The sequence below is a fragment of the Chanos chanos genome, chromosome 3, assembly GCF_902362185.1.
Source record: "Chanos chanos chromosome 3, fChaCha1.1, whole genome shotgun sequence".
Taxonomy (NCBI): Eukaryota; Metazoa; Chordata; class Actinopteri; order Gonorynchiformes; family Chanidae; genus Chanos; species Chanos chanos.
This window is the reverse complement of record NC_044497.1, coordinates 46,962,074-46,981,501: the sequence shown is the minus strand read 5'-3', so window position 1 is coordinate 46,981,501 and position 19,428 is coordinate 46,962,074. Positions and strand designations below refer to the sequence as shown.

At 39.2% G+C, this 19,428-nt stretch overlaps 2 protein-coding genes across 2 annotated transcripts; both read left to right on the top strand.

Annotated features, from left to right (window-relative positions):
- The first annotated feature begins 12,618 nt into the window (after window positions 1-12,618).
- On the top strand, window positions 12,619-14,911 carry rad1 (RAD1 homolog (S. pombe)). The gene is made up of 5 exons (XM_030769367.1): window positions 12,619-12,813; window positions 12,948-13,056; window positions 13,182-13,440; window positions 13,575-13,673; window positions 14,217-14,911. Exons 1-5 carry the CDS (start codon window positions 12,619-12,621, stop codon window positions 14,392-14,394), a joined length of 840 nt encoding a protein of 279 aa, XP_030625227.1. The 3' UTR covers window positions 14,395-14,911.
- A 332-nt stretch (window positions 14,912-15,243) lies between these two features.
- bxdc2 (brix domain containing 2) lies at window positions 15,244-18,444 on the top strand. The gene is made up of 10 exons (XM_030768962.1): window positions 15,244-15,396; window positions 15,754-15,865; window positions 16,135-16,178; window positions 16,260-16,330; window positions 16,434-16,483; window positions 16,578-16,651; window positions 16,877-16,927; window positions 17,029-17,130; window positions 17,291-17,419; window positions 17,916-18,444. Exons 1-10 carry the CDS (start codon window positions 15,244-15,246, stop codon window positions 18,168-18,170), a joined length of 1,041 nt encoding a protein of 346 aa, XP_030624822.1. The 3' UTR covers window positions 18,171-18,444.
- Window positions 18,445-19,428: the final 984 nt, after the last annotated feature.

The window sequence follows — 19,428 nt, the reverse complement described above, 5'->3', positions numbered from 1 at the left end:
GCTTTCAGATCTGCATACAAAAGCCCAAATCTTTTCGAGGTCCTCAGTGGAATCTCGGTGAAAATCCAAGAATGCATTGGCGTAACGGGCAACAAAGGCTGATTTTTCCACAGTCAATAGCATTTAGCCGTAATAGAATGGTTGAACCGGTATGTATGAAATATGTGCAGATTCTACTTGTTTCCACAGAATGGTCATTGGACCAGTTGTTGGGAATGCTCGGGGCAAACACTGTGGAAAAAATTCAGAACTTTCCGACGCGAGTATGGAATTTCTCGGCAACAGTTCCAAGAGAACCCAACAAATCAACAAAACCCGTTCATAAATCTCAAACTGTCATGAATTTGGGAGAAAACCTCTGATATATGGAAAATACATTTAGACATCAATCATCAACATCACAAATGATTTTTAAAATATGGAAGGAACGGGAAAAGAAAAAAGGCATTCTTTGTGTGATGCCAAATCATTTCCTGGGAGCCCACGGGCCATTTTCATGCACAAAGACTGATCCATCACTAAGAATCCCACTAACAATCCCACTAAGAATCCCACTAAGAATCCCATGGAGAAAGTGAGAGGTAACGTCTGACATTCCAGAATTGTCATTAAGCAAATACACTATTTAACAACCTTCTCTTCCCTCTCTCTCTCTCTCACACACACACACCTTTTTGCCCCGTTTTTTAAATTTTGCATGAATCAGACACGGGGGCCACGCCTGTCATGTATCAGTATTATTCATAGGTGGCACTCCAAAGACAAAAGCACGGCTAACTGTCTGTGTTATTGTAAGTATGTAGAGCAGTGCACAGTAGACCGGTAACATGGAGTCTTTGAAGTAGCATGATAACAGTTTAAAAGACGTGCCACTGAGCTTTGATCTGACAGAGGCTAACACAGACTGTTCAAGTGTGTGATCCGCACTCTCTTAAGAAGAGCCTAGCTCACGAGTGAACCAAAGACACTGTCAGTACCCAGTAATTGGTGCCATGCAAATGACAGTCCATAATAAAGGCATCATCAGAAAAGAGAAGGAAAGGACCATATTTAAACATGCGCTTGATGTTGTTTGGAATGGTGACTGCAAACTGGCAGCAGATGCATTTCAGGGAACCTGTCCCCTGTGCTGACGAATCACTAAAATCTGACACACAGCAAAAAAATAAAGAATGACATTAACCCATTCCAAATAATTCAGCTGTTACATTAAGACAAAAAAAAAAACCCTGTTCACCCTACATTCTCTAAACAATGATATCAAATTAAATAAAACTTAAAGATGAGAGTACATCAACACTAGCACCAAACTCACCAAGCGATCACAAGAGAAGAGATGTGTCCGCCCGGCCAAAAAAACACAGTGAGGTAAAACATCCCAAGATCCAATTTTACATCACGTATTAAACAAACTGTCTTTAAGCGTGACTCAATTTCCCTTGTGTGGCATCAGATTAGAACTAGAAAGCGAGCAATCAAGGTTTAGTCTAGTATTACTGAAGTGAAGTAATCGGTTCAGCTCCAGACTCTGCTGTGAAGCCTCTCTCACGCAAGCCCTGGGAGCTGGATGCTGTTAAAATGATACGGTACTCTGTTTTACCCCCCCTGTGTCACTCTCATCCCTGTTCCAATATGCAGGTATAGCAGGGGAAAGTTCACATCTCTACCAAATGCCTCCACCAAGCTGTCCTGATTGCTAGGAAGACTAACAATCATGTCCAAAAGGAGAGATAAAAGCCCTGAACATTCACTGACAGCCAAAACCTTTCCCTTTCTTTCCCTCTCCCTCAGTTCTCTCTCTCTCTCTCTCTCTCTCTCTCTCCCTCCCCACCCCCCCTTCCTTTTTTTTCTCGTATTCTCACTCTCTCATGCTCTCTCTCTCTCATCCAAATAACAATTAATTATTAAAGCTAACCAGTTTAGAAATGTGACGGTGGATGAGGAGGAGGAGGGAGAGCCGTTGCATCACACACACACACACACACACACTCACTCACCGAGCGTTCAGCATGGAGGTGGCTGTGCAGCTCTGCTGCTCTGACAGGTTCAGACAATAGCTGCCAGATAGACACTCTATGTGTCCCTGCTCACCGAGAGGCAATCGAATTCGAATGTGGTCTCTGGGAAGCATCAATGCTCACACGATTCCTTTTGGGGAGACGGAAGAAGAGGGGGTTGGGAACGGGTGCGTGTGTGTGTGTGTGTTTGAGAAAGCGAGCGAGACATAGTGTGTGTCTATTGTTTACAGGGTCACAGCGTGTTCTTTGGCAGGGTGAATAGTGTTCACTAGCCCAGCTGCACTATAACAGTAGTAAATCTCCCCGTAGCTCCAGGGGGGTCACAGTGGACCAGGCTGGACAGTGTTGGCCTGTATAAACAGTTCACACCCTGAGGGTTTACTGTGCAGAAGAACAGAAGGGAGTTCGTTAATCTGTTTCGTGCATACTCAAAGCAAATATTCATAACCACTCCACCAAAATCATGTGCCAATGCTGTGACAAATTACTTTATGTGCTCTTCACTATGAGACTCAAACACAGAACTGAGCAGATCTTTCAACAAGATTATGCTTTGCATAGCAGTCTACGGCAAGCTTCAAACTCTCCGGTCTTGACCATTGTCGAGCCAAACAGTCTTCCATTTTGCATAAGAGAATTTCATGCTTTGTTCACATTTAAGTGTTCCTGATCAACTAACTTTGGTATTCTATGTGGTCTCCAAATGTGGTCTCTGCTCTCCCCAAAATCATTACACTAATTTGTTTTCATTGTGACATACATCTATCTCTTATTTTCATCATTTTCAACAAAGTGTACCTATTGATTCAATTTAAACCAATGAGCTCCATCTTTCCTCGCAACAGCTGCTCTGAGAGAACAGAGTCTGGACAGCTGTAATATTTGGGTGGTCAAAGGGCTCTCGACCATTTCAAGCGCATCAAGATCAATGAGGGAATCATGTACTAGTCTTTTCTTTGCCCCTATTTAACGCCAGTGATATAAATGAAAAAAAAAATCAATCCACAGCAAGGAAAGGCATGGAAATGTATAATCTGTCATCACATAAAAACGAGGCATGTAAAAAGGATAAAATAATGGCAGTTAACCAGCCACTTTAGAGGATTTTGGGGGTCTTGTACACTGATGATATCCTCTGACTTCAATTTCAATTTCAATATCCTCTGGCTTCAATTTCATCATAGTAACATAAGAAAAATAGGCAAGCAAAAAACCCATAACTGGATAAAGTGAGGCCCATGTAGTATTACCTTATGTTATTTTTATTTTTAAACTTTTAAAGGTATTTTTATTTAAATTTATTGTTTTAAATAAAAGAACACAGAGACAAAAATCTGTCCTTTACAGGAGTGAAACTGTGAACTTGATAATGAGCATACAGTGCAACAATCAGCAGTCTGAAATGTTACCTGTCACTTCATCGAACAGGAGCTTTTATTCATTCTCTGTGCCAGTTGAAAACTGGAGCCTGTAGGGTGTTGGGAGTTGGGGGAAGGGGGGGTCCTTCAGACATCACGGAACCACCGACATCCCAATTGGCTCCACGGTACTGTATACAACTGAATACAATCCATCCACACTGCTCCTGCACTTAACTGCCAAGGGATAGGGGCCAATCAAAATGTAAATGAGACTCTGTTTGTGTGTGTGAGTGTGTGTGTGTGTGTGTGAGGGAGGGAGCTGATATGGGCCAAGTAATGTTTACAGTGTCCCCCTCCACGGGGGGTGGAAAGCAGGTCAAACGTCTCTGGCCATTTGCAGTTTCTTCTAACAGTGAAAGGACTTATTACAGACTCACACTTGAACAAGACCTTTTCCGAGCGGAGTTAAAGTTCTTCCCTCCACTCTTTTGGTTTGAATCACTGCAGAAAGATACGCTATTTCAAACACTGAAGAGGAATTTAAGCGACACTGAGAATGCACAGCTCTGCATAGAGTAAACCTACAACAAAATAAGGGTCCTCACAACCAAACCTATGTAATGAAGTCAACCAATAAGTTCCATCACGTCGCTACTGCACGGCATGCAGAATAAAAGGGGAAGTCCACAGACAACAACATTTACAAATTCAGGCGCATTTCCCACCATCAGTAAATCAATTACCACTGTAATGAATGTAACTGAAGAATCAGGCGGAAATTTGTGAGGCACGCTGGGTAAATATGTTATCTTTAACAAGCTTGGCTATCACATGTTATTCTATCAGCCCCCTTAGTCAGTCTTGTGCTTCCAATGGGATCCATTTAAATTGTTTGCAGTTAGTTACACAGATACATTAAAAAAAAAAAAAAAACCCACAAGCATAGTTGCGGGGGCATAACAATTACACACAAACAAAAATAAAACTATTGGAACCATGATACAAATAAAGCACACAACGTACATGACAATTTAAAAGCTAAACAGAACAGCTTCAATATTCTGCCAATTGAAACTGGCTTTGTCTCACACATTCCCGTGTCCTGCAAGTTGAAACTCAGCTTTGACCTCTCTGACCTCTGATTACCTGCAATTCAACCATAGGGCAGGATATAATTGGTCAGTGAGGTAAGGTGAGGAGAGGAAAGGAGAGAAGGGGTTTAAAGAGAGAGGGAGAGGCACTAACTTCTGACAATTACACAGCCACTTAATAAGGGGGGGGGGGGGGTAATTAATTATCCTGTTCGTGCATCCCTGACAAAACAAACAACTTTTCATGTGATAGCCACTTACTCCAACATAAACAAAGCTTGTTTTGTAAGGTTTTTCATAACTGGGTGTAGTTCAGAAGAGGAAAGAATACGATTTTATTTTCCTCCATAAACTTTTCCTCCTTACATTGAAATTTGATTTATTAGCCATCTCATTTTGTGACACCAGATAAGATTTTCTTGGATTCATTACCATACTTCCTGGTATGGTGACACTGTATGCGTACTGATAATCTAACAAACAAACAATCTAGAACTGTGCTCTGTGTCAGAGTTCAGTTCCCTTTAGTCCTGTTGTGAGGGTATAATCCCTACCATGTATTCCAGAGGTGTAACACAATAAGGACATCCAGGGTCTCTCAGTGAGTTTCCCAGCTCTCTCTGACTATCAGCTGAAAGGTCTTGGCAGGTATAAACAAAGGCTGGCTGTGTTCAGTCTGATTCAGTGCAGTCGGATAGCCAGGTCACTTAACACTGTTCTTTTTCTGAGGGCAAAGAGTTAGGAAAAGGCTATAGACTGATGTGAACTACAGCCATAACCACAATTTCAGTTATCATGGAAGATTACAGTCTGACGCACAGGACAATATTTGACAAGTTGATAGGGTTGCCAAACCAAAGCAAGCAAAGGTGTGTCATATTGTCCTTAACAAGATGTCTCCTCTGCTACGTCTCTGCTTCTCTAACTGTGGCAAAGAAATCTTGCTTCTTTAAGACAGATGAATATAGGCAGTAGCATTTTCAGCAGTTAAATAGTAACGCAAAGATTTCAGGACGGTTTCACAGTCCCCTTCATAAAAAAAAAAATTGACCCGCTCTGGGAGCTCATTTCACAGGGGTATTCAGTGCCAGTTTGATTCAGTGCAATTGGGTTTCGGTGACACGCAACTGCCTGGTCAGAACCAAGTCACTGACCATTTTATTGACAGGGACTGGATGGTGACCATACTTCCCATGACCCACTACAAAACAAAACTTCATTTCAAAAAGCCCGAGGACAGTTTTGGTCATGATAGACTCATCAATGAGACATCGAGTGTGACTGTGTGTGCTCTAATAAACAACAGGGAACTGACAATGAAAAGATGAGATGTAATGAACAACCATCGGATGAAGAGGTCTCTGACTAAGGCATGATGAACTCAAAGGGGATAAAGGAACAATAGAGTTTCCATCACAAAAAAAAAAAAAAAACCTCTTTTGGTCATTCAATTGTTGGACAATAATGTGCAGCAAACATTTCCAAAATGGGCACTCTGCCATGTGACCAGGATATAAACAGCTCATACTTATAAATTAAAAGGAGAGCACACACGTAGCCTACATAAACAATACAAACTCTAACTGTTCAGTATTCCGACCTTACTACATATCTAGCTTTCGCGGTTTATAAGCTAAGAGTTTAGATATTTTAACTGATTCATTGATTAATAAATACATCTGAGCATCAGTAATGTCCCGTTTCAGCAACAGTGCTGCATCCAGTTTTCTGAACATTTTGTAGTACGAGTTTACAGACCTCAATGTGAGTTGTGATGCTTTTACTGAGAGCGCGTTCAAAATGTTTGGTAATATTTCAGTCTAATCAAAATTTATACGTGTCCATCTTGGACAGTCTCCTGAGTGAAAATAAATGCTTCGTTTTTAAATTCTATCATACTGTCATTTAATAATTCCGAGAAGGAGGTTTCATATCTTACTATAAAATATGAGATACAGAGACGCTTTGATGCTGAAGAGAACATCAGCTTACTTCGAGCTAACACATCGCCCCTCTGCAATCAAATTATGCGGGTGCGATCCGTTCGGCTCTCTTAGCGGAGCTCCGAGATTTACATGAAATGCATTAGTTTATCACACACCCATATTTAAATACCTTGCACGTACTCCGCGGTAAACTAGAGAATTGCATCGTCTCTAAAGCATGTTCAAACTATAACATGCAAAATCGTTTATATTAACTCCCGCTACCGTTATGTTTTCCTTCGTTTTTAAATAGGGCCCTTTTGTTGTTGAAAAGAAGGGGATCCTTTAATTTATGCGTGCTTCGACTAGCAACCCCCAGATGACCCTTGAATACCAGACGCGTATTTAAACATCTTGTTGAATTGAGCGTGAGAATTCAAACATCTACCTGAAAAAAAGTCTAGATGCCGCTTTCACTGCAAACCCTTTGCACACATTCTGACGAAAAGCCATAAAAATGGAATAAGAGGGAGAGAAAATCACAGAAACGTGGTAAAACCACACTAAAGCAAACAATTCTGAAACATGAGCGTGCTCTCGAGTCATCAATAATAAAAAACCTTTTTGATAAACACCAGGGTTACGTTGCGATCTGTCGCCAGTTCATCAACATCGTTATCTAAGAAATTACAAGAATTTGGTTTGCCACTTTATTCAGAATGCGGGGTTACTCCTCTGTCTTCAGTAATGAAATCGAATAACTTGGATTAAGGAATGTCACCGAAATAACCACATGTAGACATGCAGAGACCAAATATTAACCTGTTGTTTCTATGAGTAACAAGTGCATGTCGACGAGCTCAAAGTCTTCTAAGCATGACCCGTAAAAGCAGCTCATCTGGGTACTGCGGCTACTCAAAAGATAGTAAGTTTCAAGCACTTGTCGAACATTGTGAGGTAACCGCACCCAAATACAGCAACAGACTAAAACCAAAATAAATTCTTAGTTGAAACAGACTTGCCTGATAATGAGGAAAATCTTCCGTTTTTCCAAGCAGTTAAAACAGTCCAAAGTTGATGTAGGAGCGTGACAAGTTTGTCTCTCCCAGCATGGCGGCTGCAGCGCTGTTGCTGTGATTCAAAAATCCTTTCACGATATCAATTCAGACAGGAAGGAGGGGTGAGCAAGGTAACCTAATGGTCCTGACGACTTGCGCAGAGAGAGAGGAAACCCAAATGCACAAACATGAATTTATCTCACTGTTTTAATTATCGCCATAATAACAGTTGTACCAACTGTAAGTTTTTTTTGTTTGGGTTTTTTTTTCAACATATGCTCATTTTGGAAACTTCGCTCGTCAGCAACTTGCCTTGCAGCGGAGACCTGCAACAGTCCACACAACTCCTCTTTCCAGCTGGCCAAGCGTTGAGTGAATTGGGAGTGAAAATGACAGACTTTTTCTAAGCACTTAAACTACTGCATTCCTAAAGGGTCGTGCTGCAATCTAAGCTACTTCATCCTCGTGAAAACATACGTAAATGAATGAGTAAATACGATCAGTAATTTAAAATCTAAATAATCTTAATAATCTAATCTCAGTAATCTAAAATCTAAAAATATTTTTATTATACGACTTTAAAAGAGTTGTACTACGGCGTAGAACCACTTAATGTTTAATAACTCGCAAGAAATCTCTTTCTGTTACGTGCTGGTGAACAAACACAGCAGCTTGAAAAGCGACATACTGTATTTAATAGTTAGAGTTAGCATCACATGCTGACCTCCGAATTCGTAATTTTCATTTTAATTCTGTTCTTGCACTGAATCCATTCACTGGATAAAAGCAAAATAAGACCAGTGTTATATACCCCATTTCCCCATCATAGTGCCACAGCTCAGGCTTGGGCCTGATTTGTGTTTCAAACCAGAGGAGAGCTGTGACCTGAAAAATGAAACTGAAAATATTTTTTCAAAATATATTTATTGTACAAGCACATAGAGGGAAGCAATAAGAAGCTGATTGTTTAGGGGTCAAAGGTTGCATCATATTTTTCTTGTTGGAGGACTGGACACACAACATGGTCACAGAGGACAAACAGCCCCTTGTCTTCTCTTCATTCTCTACAGAGGGGGTAGAACAGACTACTATGGGTGCTTGTTGCAAACAATTAGAGCTTTGAGTCATAGCACCCAGTCTCAGTTTGTTTAATCAGCCTGTACAGAAAACCGCTTGAGAGTTCTCCTGAGATTATACTGTTGAAGAACTGCAATGGAACGAGTTACGACTTATTCATTCATCTCATGAATCGATTTGGTTTCTGTCATTTTTTGTGTCATAAGTATTGTTCAACAACCTACAGAACACTGAAATATCGAAAAAGAAGCCCCTGAATCAGTCTTTTGCTTTCTCTCTGTAGATACACATCATAAATAATTAAGTTCTCTTTACCAGAGTTCTAAGAAGATAAGTGTACAAGTGCAGTCATGTCTCTCAAGTCTCCATCTAAACCTTTGCCCCATCTCTTATATCAATATAATCTTTAAGAATGTTTTAAAGATTGGAATTTGATGTAAAAGCTCTCTCCTAGAAAAACTGTGCCCCAAATACCTCCTGTCTTTGTAGCGGTACTCTTGATTTAGACTAAGCTGTTATAATTTTAAAAGTCATCGCAGCGATAAGGCTTCACTGTATCTGTACTCTCAAAACATCACGTTGTTTATGGTAAGTGGATGGGAGATACTACACAAATGCCATCAGTCATACATCTCCTTTAGTGTTTGTCATAGAATGAATACAGTAAGAGACATGTAGCCCCAACACACCCCAATACATGTATTCAAACCTGTCATTGTACATGTGAATTGTTGTCATAAAATAGAAATTAACTTGAATTTACTGCCTTTTACTATTTGATAAAGTTGTGAAAGTAGAAAAATGGGTCAAATGCATCCCCCCCCCTTTTTTTTCAGTATTAACAAAGTTCACTAGCAGTTTGAATAAGTTAGGTCTTTAGTTTATTGCTCCTGAGTCTTGTCTGCCCACTGTAAGTGCTGATAGTATTGCTATAAAAATGCACATAAAACCCGATGACTGTAATCTCCATTCTTTTTGTGAGTGGTGTTCATAAGGAAAAACAGATGACTGTGGAATGCTTTCACAAAACCAGTCTTCAGTTGGGAGGGCAGTTGATTTGTGGTTAATAAGACAGATGTGCATTTTTTTGCCCTCTCCCTTGTGATCGCACAGACATCAGCGAACACCAATGAGGTGTGGCTTACTTACACACGTAAGCTAAATTTAGTGTCACTTGTTCATGTGTATCTATGCTGCTACGCAGAGAATGATAATAAGTCATGGCTCTGAAGAGGATAGTGAAATGGTGTGACTGAGTTCATTTGTCTGTTTACCAACTCAGTTAATAGTTTTATTGTGTTTACTTTTTAAATTTATTTCTGAGGAACATGAAGTTTAAAATTAGCTTAATGCATTTGAAAACCACCAACCAAAGTCCAGTTAACTGAATCTTCTTTAGGAAAAAGTTGACACTTACAAATTAGTCAATAAGTGCATTCCTATTCTAATAGTTAAATAGTTTAAAAAGGTGTTGTTATTTAGCATTTAATTCAATGAGTGTAAGTCAGATCAGAGTATGATAATGACTGAACATCATATGTTTAAAATTATCACACATTTCATGTTCAGTAAATCAATTTAAATGCTGTATAAATGCATGAAGCATATCTAAAATGTGCAGTTTAAGGACACAGATTAGTTCCAGGAAAGGTCATGACCCTTCTTAAGGTGAGGTTGAGGTGAAGAGATGACTGATGATCTTCCAGTTATTTTGACAAAAGAATGATAATCCTAAAGCTCTCGGGTCTGGAGGAATATCCACAACCACCCCAAAACCAAAGACATTAGTGGACGGACTGTTACAGCCCACTATTCATCTAGTCCTGTCATTACAGTGAAAGAAGTGTCGTGTAATTAACAGAGAGCAATAAAAATCGGTCAGAATAGACCAATATATTGTGGTGTGGATGATAAACTCTTGTAAATTTATGCTGACACACACCATTCAATTATTCATGCTTTGTGGTTTGAAAAAAAGAAATGGATCTGGTATTTCTGTGCTCTGTGATATGTCTTTGTGACATATCAACATAAAACTAAGGTGGAGACTGTTTTACTTGTATGCTATCCAGTTTTAGTTTTATCATTTTTCTCCATCCTCACAGAAGCACAGAAGCTGTTACTGAGCTGAAAAGGTTGTTGGGTTTTGCTCTGTTTGGGTGTGATCTAGCCTGTGATTGTATATACCACATAAACATGCTGCGCAGCTGCACTTAAGATCAAAGTGTCATCTGTTTGTGGTAACCCAAGTGCTTTGTCGAGATGGAAACATGGCAAGTACTGTATTGTGTACAGGACAAACACTAATAACAGATTATTGGCACGCTTCAGTGATGGATGAATAAATTGCTGAATTAAATTTAGCTTAGTATGTTTGTTAAAGTGTATAAACAACGGCCGTAACAGTCCATTCATAGAATCATCTTTGCTGGTTTCCTATCCCGACTATTGCTGCTGCAATTTTATCAGCATATTTTCAGGTGCTCAACACGCTATTCTGGGACACACATTGCAGTGCATGAAAAATTTAAACCTGAAGCCAACTGCCCACTAGAGGAGGAAGAAGAAAATAATAACTTAATGTATTTAGTCTGCCAAGGTTAAAAGGACTGGCTCGTAAATGATATTAAACAAATTGTTCTGCAGGGAGCGTGGTTTATGCTTCAGCCATGACTGCTATTTCAGATATGATCATAACCAAAAGGATGTCTGCACGGCTTATAGGCACTGCGTCATTCAGCATCTTACTGAAACACCAGTAGCACTGCGTCAACGCATGAACACTGTGACAAAGCTCTCAATTTCACAGTCTTAGTGACACTGAAAATCAATTTTAATCATGACAAAAATCATTTAAAAAAACATTTGTAAAATTGAATTATAGCTACAGTTGTGGTCATTTTAATATTTATTAAATGCTTATCCTTTCTAGTTTAATGTAAAATTTTTCACCCTACTAGGAATGAAGTCATTTTAAGTCATAATTTTGTGTGTGATATTGCGGGATATGTAATAATTCAACAGATGCTGGAGGGGCCTACGATATTCCAGTATTCCATGTCCAAAGGAGAGACTTACTAAGGAAAGCAGTGTCTTGTTTCAGTCATGCCATTCCTAACGGATTAAAGAGACTCCAAAGAATGAAGAATGGGTGGCAGCTGCTGTCACCCAATGGAGCAAACCATTCAAAAGCCTTCAAAAAGCCACATCCCATCATAAGTTACAACAATTAATGAGGTCTGAGATTTGTTTTACTGATCAAAGGCAATTTCAAAACCCACCACAACATATTAAAAACGAGAGTGCTGATCTTTTCTGAGGCAAATCTAATTATAGAGACACGTAGATGATCAGTGTGTGTTTTATTGAGGGAAAGGGAAGGGACTGTTTGTTCATGAAAAACAACTCTGATTACATTGATCAAAGTTTGAGAAATTCCTTGTAGTTGATGGTAATAAGGGGCCCTCTAGTGGGATGTAAATGTAGCCACCTGACATTCACATAAAGTGAATAGCTGATTTCAGTTCCAACACTTCACAGTCAAACTTGGTTTCTGTATGGTCTCCCTGAATGACAAAAATGATGGAAAATGCAGTGTCAGAACAATTTCTTCCATTGCCATGCACAGGCAGAGGTTTCTTCGTGGGCCTGGAGTTAGCATACCACTATGCTAAACCCCTCCTGTACAGTAGGGGGCAATGATGCCACATTTAATCTAAGCAGCTTTCAATGACTGACGAGGAAAATGGAAAAAGGATGGCGCCACACTCCTAAAAAAGTTATTCAGGATTTATCCACAGTTATGTAGACGTACATCCTTGGTTTTGACGCTATATATATATATATTGTAAGTTAATACAACGTTCTATACATGCTTCCGTGTTACAATAATTGTCATTAGGTCTGGTGTCTTGACTAGTTATTGTTATAATTGTTATCCGTTTCGTATCATGGCTGTCTGACAACAAACTGGGCTGTGTAAAATACAGTAGCACGTACATTATTCATACAAATAAACTATGACGAAGCAAAGTATGTAAACAGTTTTGTTTGTCCAGTAGTAGGAATTGTAGCTGTGGTCCAGAAACATGCCCTTGTCAACTCAGTCACAGGCAGGAGATGAGCAGTATGTCCTGGTCGCCAGTTTGGACAATGTCAGAAATCTGTCCAATATCCTGAAAGCCATCACCTTCCGAGAGCACGCTATATTTAACGCCACAAAGAATGGCCTGAAAGTCACAGTCGAGGACTCCAAGTGTTTGCAAGCAAATGCATTTATTCAGGTGAGTGCTGGCACTGAATTTTGACAGTAGTTGTCGCTGCCATATATTTTGATTGAAGAGACGGTTGCTTTCATCATCGGTGTTTAGTCACAATTGCAATCTTTAATGATTTTTTTTTTAATTAATTCTCTCAGGCTGATATATTTCAAGAATTCACCATTAAAGAGGACTCAGTGGGGTTTCAGGTTAACCTGACTGTACTTTTGGATTGTCTGACCATCTTTGGTGGAAGCACAGTACCAGGTAAATGAAATTTTTAACAAATGTCCCAAAGAGTGATAATGTTGTCCTTTTGTATTCTGTTTGACATAACAGTAGATAGTTATACATAATGCTTAATAAATCTGTTTTCTCACTTTGCCAACAAGGAGTGAGCACAGCACTGAAGATGTGCTATAATGGCTATGGTTACCCACTTACTCTGTTCTTGGAGGAGGGTGGAGTGGTGACAGTGTGCAAAATTAACACCCAGGAACCAGAAGAGCCTTTAGATTTTGACTTCTGCAGTACCAATGTAACCAACAAAGTCATTCTGCAGTCAGACAGTCTGAAAGAAGCCTTTTCTGAACTGGACATGACCAGTGAGATCCTTCAAATCACCATGTCGCCCAGTCAGCCCTACTTCAGGTGAGCTGTCGTGCTAAAAGGGCTTTTCACTTTTCACTATTAGGCCAGAGCTGTCATTCCATGTGGGTTTGTAGAGGCTCTGGTCGAGCGTTTTTTGTTTTCTTTTTCTTTAATTTTGCTCTTTAACTTTCCAGGTTGTCAACATTTGGGAATTCTGGGAATGCTCATTATGATTATCCCAAAGACTCAGACATGATGGAGCTGTTTCAGTGTACCAAGACTCAAACTAACAGGTGAACTACGCTCATCTCCCATTAGTGTTATACTTGTAACACTTTGTTTAACAGCCTCTGTATCATGAAGGAATATAGATGGAATTCCTGTGGTTTATATCTAAAAAGAAATTGCCATATAGAATGAATCAAACACATGTCCACACTATTTGTAGGTCAAAGGAAGAGAAAGCTGGAAAGCATAAGGAAAGTCTAATAAAGATTTTTACTCACAGAAATGGCTTTACCAGAAAAGGAGGCCAGGAGCTTTCAATCTGGATATAAAATCATTATTTGCAGAGGCGTTGGAGATTTTGTGGAGATACTGTTCTGGCTTGAAAGCCGTCGTTGAATATGATAGCAAAATTTTTTAGAAGGGACAGTCAAACAAAATTTGAATCAATTATCAATGCAGCAAGTAAGTGTCAACAGCTTGCTGTCAATTTTGATGTTAAATTATAATAAAAAAGCCTTTATAGAATAACAATACTACTTTTCCTTCACTTCCTGTTGATGTGCCCAACTGTGTTACTGAGCACTCTTTCTGTGTCTTCTCTCCCATAGGTACAAGATGTCTCTGCTGAAGCCTTCCACCAAAGCCCTGGCCCTGTCCTGCAAAGTCTCCGTGAGAACGGACAGCAGAGGCTTCCTCTCCCTCCAGTACCTGGTCAGGAACGATGAGGGACAGATCTGTTTTGTGGAGTATTACTGCTGTCCAGATGAAGAGGTTGAGGAGGAATAACATGGGCATGTTCAAGCCATTCTTCTGTTTAAAAATATTGCAAACATTGCTGTCAGCAGTTCAAAAGTAAAAAAGGACTATTTATTTCACTGTAAGTTTTTGCAGCGTTTAAGATGCCTGATTAAGGCCTTGATGTGTAATCATTTAAACTTGGGTTCCCTAAATCCAGTTTTTGGGGTCTGCAGTTATGCCTTTGGTCTTCATGTTGTTTTACCTCGAAAAAACAAATGTACGTACCCTTCTGCCAACCCAAGCACAGAGTGGCTGGTAGGAATGAAGTTTGGCCCCCCAGGATTGTATATGGCCAGCTGTGATTTAGGCCAAGCATTTACTTGACCTTGGCACAGTGTTTCACCCATTCTGTGTATTTTATTTCTGTTTAAATTAAGGAGATATAAGTCCACTGAAGTTCTCCTTGTGTTCATAATTGTTGATCATACATATTGTTTCTCTGACAGCAAATGCTAGTGAAGCTGGAAAAGTGATCTGATTTCCTTTTGAAGTGATTTGTTCAGATTTGAAAGTAAATTGCTGTCTTAACATTCTGTTATCTGGATGTATTGTGTTGTTAAATATTTATGTAGGAAACAATGTGAATGCACTCTTTATTATGTTATCTGGTGTATCATGAATAAAAAAGTTTGTATTAAACTTGAAATGATTCAATTGTTCTCTTAATTTTCAGGTGTTGTATTCCTTTGACAGCATCTTGCTATGATGGTATTGATAGTGGAGTAACGAAACGTTCTCTTCCTAATCTCTAGGTGGCGCTATACTTTCAGTAAGTCACGCGTTTTGTTTAGATAGTATTTCACTTCCACTGCGTGTCATGCACCTCCACAGTGCAAAATGTCGGCGCTCAAGAGAAAACGTGGAGGAAAGGGTCCTGGAGCGAAAAAAGCAAAGAAAGTGAAATTTGTTGAAAATGGAGAGTCACAGCAGGACACAGCGACAGAGCAAGAACAGAGTAATGTCATCAGCGTTCCGGCTCCGGTATCAATGGTAGGTTACTTTAATTCATAGTGCTGAAAAGTGGATGCTTTGAAAACTTAACAAGTCGCGAAGAGCCGGAGTCGCGAATGTTCAGTATCAAGGCTGTTAAAAGGCGACCGTGAGCTTATCTACACATTTATTTAAGGAAGTTCACGTTACGTTATAACCTGTTCTTGAATGTGGGTGCATGATAAAGTGTAATCCGCTCTAACATGGAGATAAGTTGACTTGAGTCTTTATTGGCTGTGAACGTTGCCTCAAACTTCATTTACACTAGACTAAAAGTACCGCTCTCTTTGCAAGTAGTAAATATTTCCTGGAATGTGTCTTGGACTAACTTACATATCTTTTGTGGTTGGCTTGCAGGGTAAATGGAAAAACAAAGAAAGGGTTCTCGTGTTCTCTTCGCGAGGCGTGAGCTTCCGAGCTAGACACTTAATGCAGGATTTGAGGACTATGATGCCTCACTCCAAAGCAGGTAAAACACTCAGACACGACTCTAGTTTTTACCCGTTAAATATTATGTGAAAGAGAGGATTATTGTGGTCTGTGACTTGTCTGTATGTCAATAGCAGTAATAACAATTGTTTTTTTGAATCTCCACTTGTTAAGAGTCAGCAGTTATCAATGGTAAAAGTGGAATAACACACATTTTATTGTCTCAAATTGTTGTGTAGTAAAACAGATTTCCCACTACACGTAAATATGAACGTACATCACAAGCTGCACTGCATCCTTACTTTACAGATTCAAAGATGGATAGGAAAGACAAACTTTTTGTTGTCAATGAGGTAAGAGTGTACTTTAAAGATTCTTTAACACAACTGATGATTTTAGATATTTGCATTTGCTTAATTATGTGAATATTTCAGGTATGTGAGATCAAAAACTGCAACAAGTGTTTATTCTTTGAGGCCAAGAAAAAACAAGACCTTTACTTGTGGTGAGTTTAGAGCACACTATGTTTTTGTTTCTTAAGCCAGTTTAACTCTGCAGCCACTTAAGGTTATTGCCCACTGTGTCATGTGTTTTTCTTCCATTTATAGGATTTCAAATGTGCCACATGGTCCATCTGCCAAATTTCTGGTTCAAAACGGTGAGTAACCCTGGCTTGATTCAAATTAGTTTTCAGCTGAAATGAAGTCCTTTTGCTTTTGTTTGATCTAAATTCTCTTTATCTGTTCTCTAAGTTCACACACTCGCTGAACTTAAGATGACAGGGAATTGTTTGAGGGGATCCAGACCACTGCTGTCATTTGACCCAGTAAGTGCGACTGAACAAGAGGCAATGCAATATTATGATAATGATACTATGATGATGAATATGGATAATGATAAAATTTACACATGATATTGAAGATTACAGAGGTAATGATGGATGGTACTTCAATGTCTTATCACATTGTTTCTGCATGTTTTTGGTTCTTGTTATTCAGACTGTTACTTAAACAGAAATGTTAATGACATTTTTTCTTTTCTAAATCTCTAGAAATTCGACAAGGAACCCCATTATGCCTTGCTGAAAGAGTTGTTTATCCAGGTGTGCTTGCTTGCTTTTCTTACCTTGATGACTTTTCTGTTACAATGTTGGTAGTAATTGTTGATACTGAAAATGTCTTGTTTTCTTTTTTTGCCTTTTAGACGTTTGCGACACCACAGTATCATCCTAAGAGCCAGCCGTTTGTGGATCATGTATTTACCTTCACGATTGCAGATGACAGAATTTGGTTCAGAAATTACCAAGTGAGTGATGGCCTCTTCATACTCTCTCCCTGAACTGTCACTGAGGCAATACTCACACTTCGGGTTAAGTGTTCACTACTCGCGAATCCTGTTTGATAACTGTGTATATTTCAGTGTCGGTTTTTGGGTGAAGTAATGCTTATTGTAATGTTGTGTGCAGATTATCGAGGAGGATGCATCACTTGTGGAGATTGGGCCCCGATTTGTCCTAAACCTCATCAAAATATTCCAGGGCAGTTTTGGTGGGCCCACTCTCTATGAAAACCCACACTTTCAGTCTCCTAACCTGGTAATAATCTCTCCATGTGTGTTATAGTTATAGGAGTTTATTTCAAAATCAATTCCATGCCAATTTTTCACACTGAGTTTTTAGAAATAAGTTTTAATGTGTAAAAAAAAAAAAAAAAAGAAAGAAAGAGAGAAAGAAATGTAGAAAATAAATAGATAAAATCGTGAGCTTATAAGGCAATTTAGTATGTAACAGATGCAAGAAATATCCCTTAAAATCTTTATCTTTTAAGTCAGTTACATGTGAGGAATCTCATACAATTTAAATGAAATGGTGGCAATACATGCTGGACATGTGTAGCTAAATGTATTAAGGGTATTATGATGATTGAAAGCAAGCCAAGCATCTTACTACACTGAAAGCCAGTTATTGTACAGGCTGCATATTGCAGGTAGTATTAAAAAATGTGTAAGATTTTTTTAATAGGATTTGTAAATGTTCTGAGATGTTACATATTGAGTTTGCCTAAACTACCATCACTCTGTCTCATACCTAGCATCGACGCGTGATCCGTCTGGCCAAGGTTGCTAAGCAACGTGAAAGACACATGGTGAAGGAGGCTCAGAAGATTAGGAAATCAGAAGCCAAGGAGGTGGTGACAGAAGATGTGACTGATGACGTGTTTGCCACGCCAGCAGAGGAGAAACCTGTGGAGGTTGAACTGGAGCCCCCTGAACCAAAACCAGTAAAGAAACGCAAACTAACAGAGTTAAAGAAGAGGACGCTGTTGAAACGCAAAGGCCTGAGATAAAAGACTCTTGTTTCGGAGTGACTAAAAATTGCTCTCTTGACTGTCAGCAGGAGCCAGAGTCAATTTTTGACTAATTTATGGTGTTCGAGAGACTTGACCAGCCTTTTGTATGCTTGTATTGAAACTGAGTTTGTAATCCTGTTCAGTTGTACTTTTTGTCACAGCTATAAAGAGTACATCTACATCTTATTGTTGCCTGAAATCTGAAATCAACTTCCAATGTTAATTCCACTCTGAGCTGAACTGATGAATGACAACTGTAAAAACTGTTGTATTTGTATGTTTTTCATTAGAATATTAAACCATATGTCTGGAAACATAATGACCACCTGTTTATGTATTTTGACACTTTAAGCTCACTGCTTTGTACAGATGTAAATATTGAATTAAGAAACTTGAGCCTTTGTTGTTTCAAATAACTTCAAAATGGGAAATGAAAGATGAGTAACAAAGAAATTGGATTGGAAGTATAGCATCAGAGTCTACACCACTGTTAAAAAAAAAGCTACTTTATAGCATGAAATGAAACTGTTCATCTTGGAATGTGAAATGGCATGAAAATGTGTGTCCACTAGCCAACAAATATAATTATGTGAAATTGGTGGCGACCCATCCTAAAGGAACCGTGCCCCAAGTACTGTAGAGAGAGTAAACATGAATACTCAGTAGCTCAAATACTGTAGTGAAGGTAAACTTTAAAGATTACTGGGAATATATTTCCAAGAGAACTGCATTTTTTAGATGAAAAGCATCCCAGTGGGTTTAACGGCCCAAATCCATGACTGAACTGGGACCCAAGTCCCAGTATCTCAGTGTCTGTGATGCCCTGATTTCTTGGAGATCCAGAAGACAAAACTTTACACAACTAGACTTGGAGGAAGCATGCATTTATACCATTTCTGCTTTTGGAGTGTTAGTTCTATATGTTGATTCAAATAAACAGTTATGCCTCGACGGTGGGCTCTGGGTCTAAACATGTTTTTATTCCTTTTACTACCAAGAAACCACAGTGAGTGAAGTTTTGAATGAAATTCAAGAGGGATGAAATCAAAGAGAAAACTAAATGGGTCGCTGTTGTATCAATCAGTCTTCATTAAGGATTGAGTAATAATCACTAGCACTCTGTCCAAAATGTCGCCTCAACACTTTGGAGATTCTAGTAAGGAACCGGGAATTCTCGACATTCTAGTAGGGAAACCGGGAATTCTCGACATTTTGATGGCTGCTGTGTTCTGCTATTAGCTGTCGTTGTACTCCA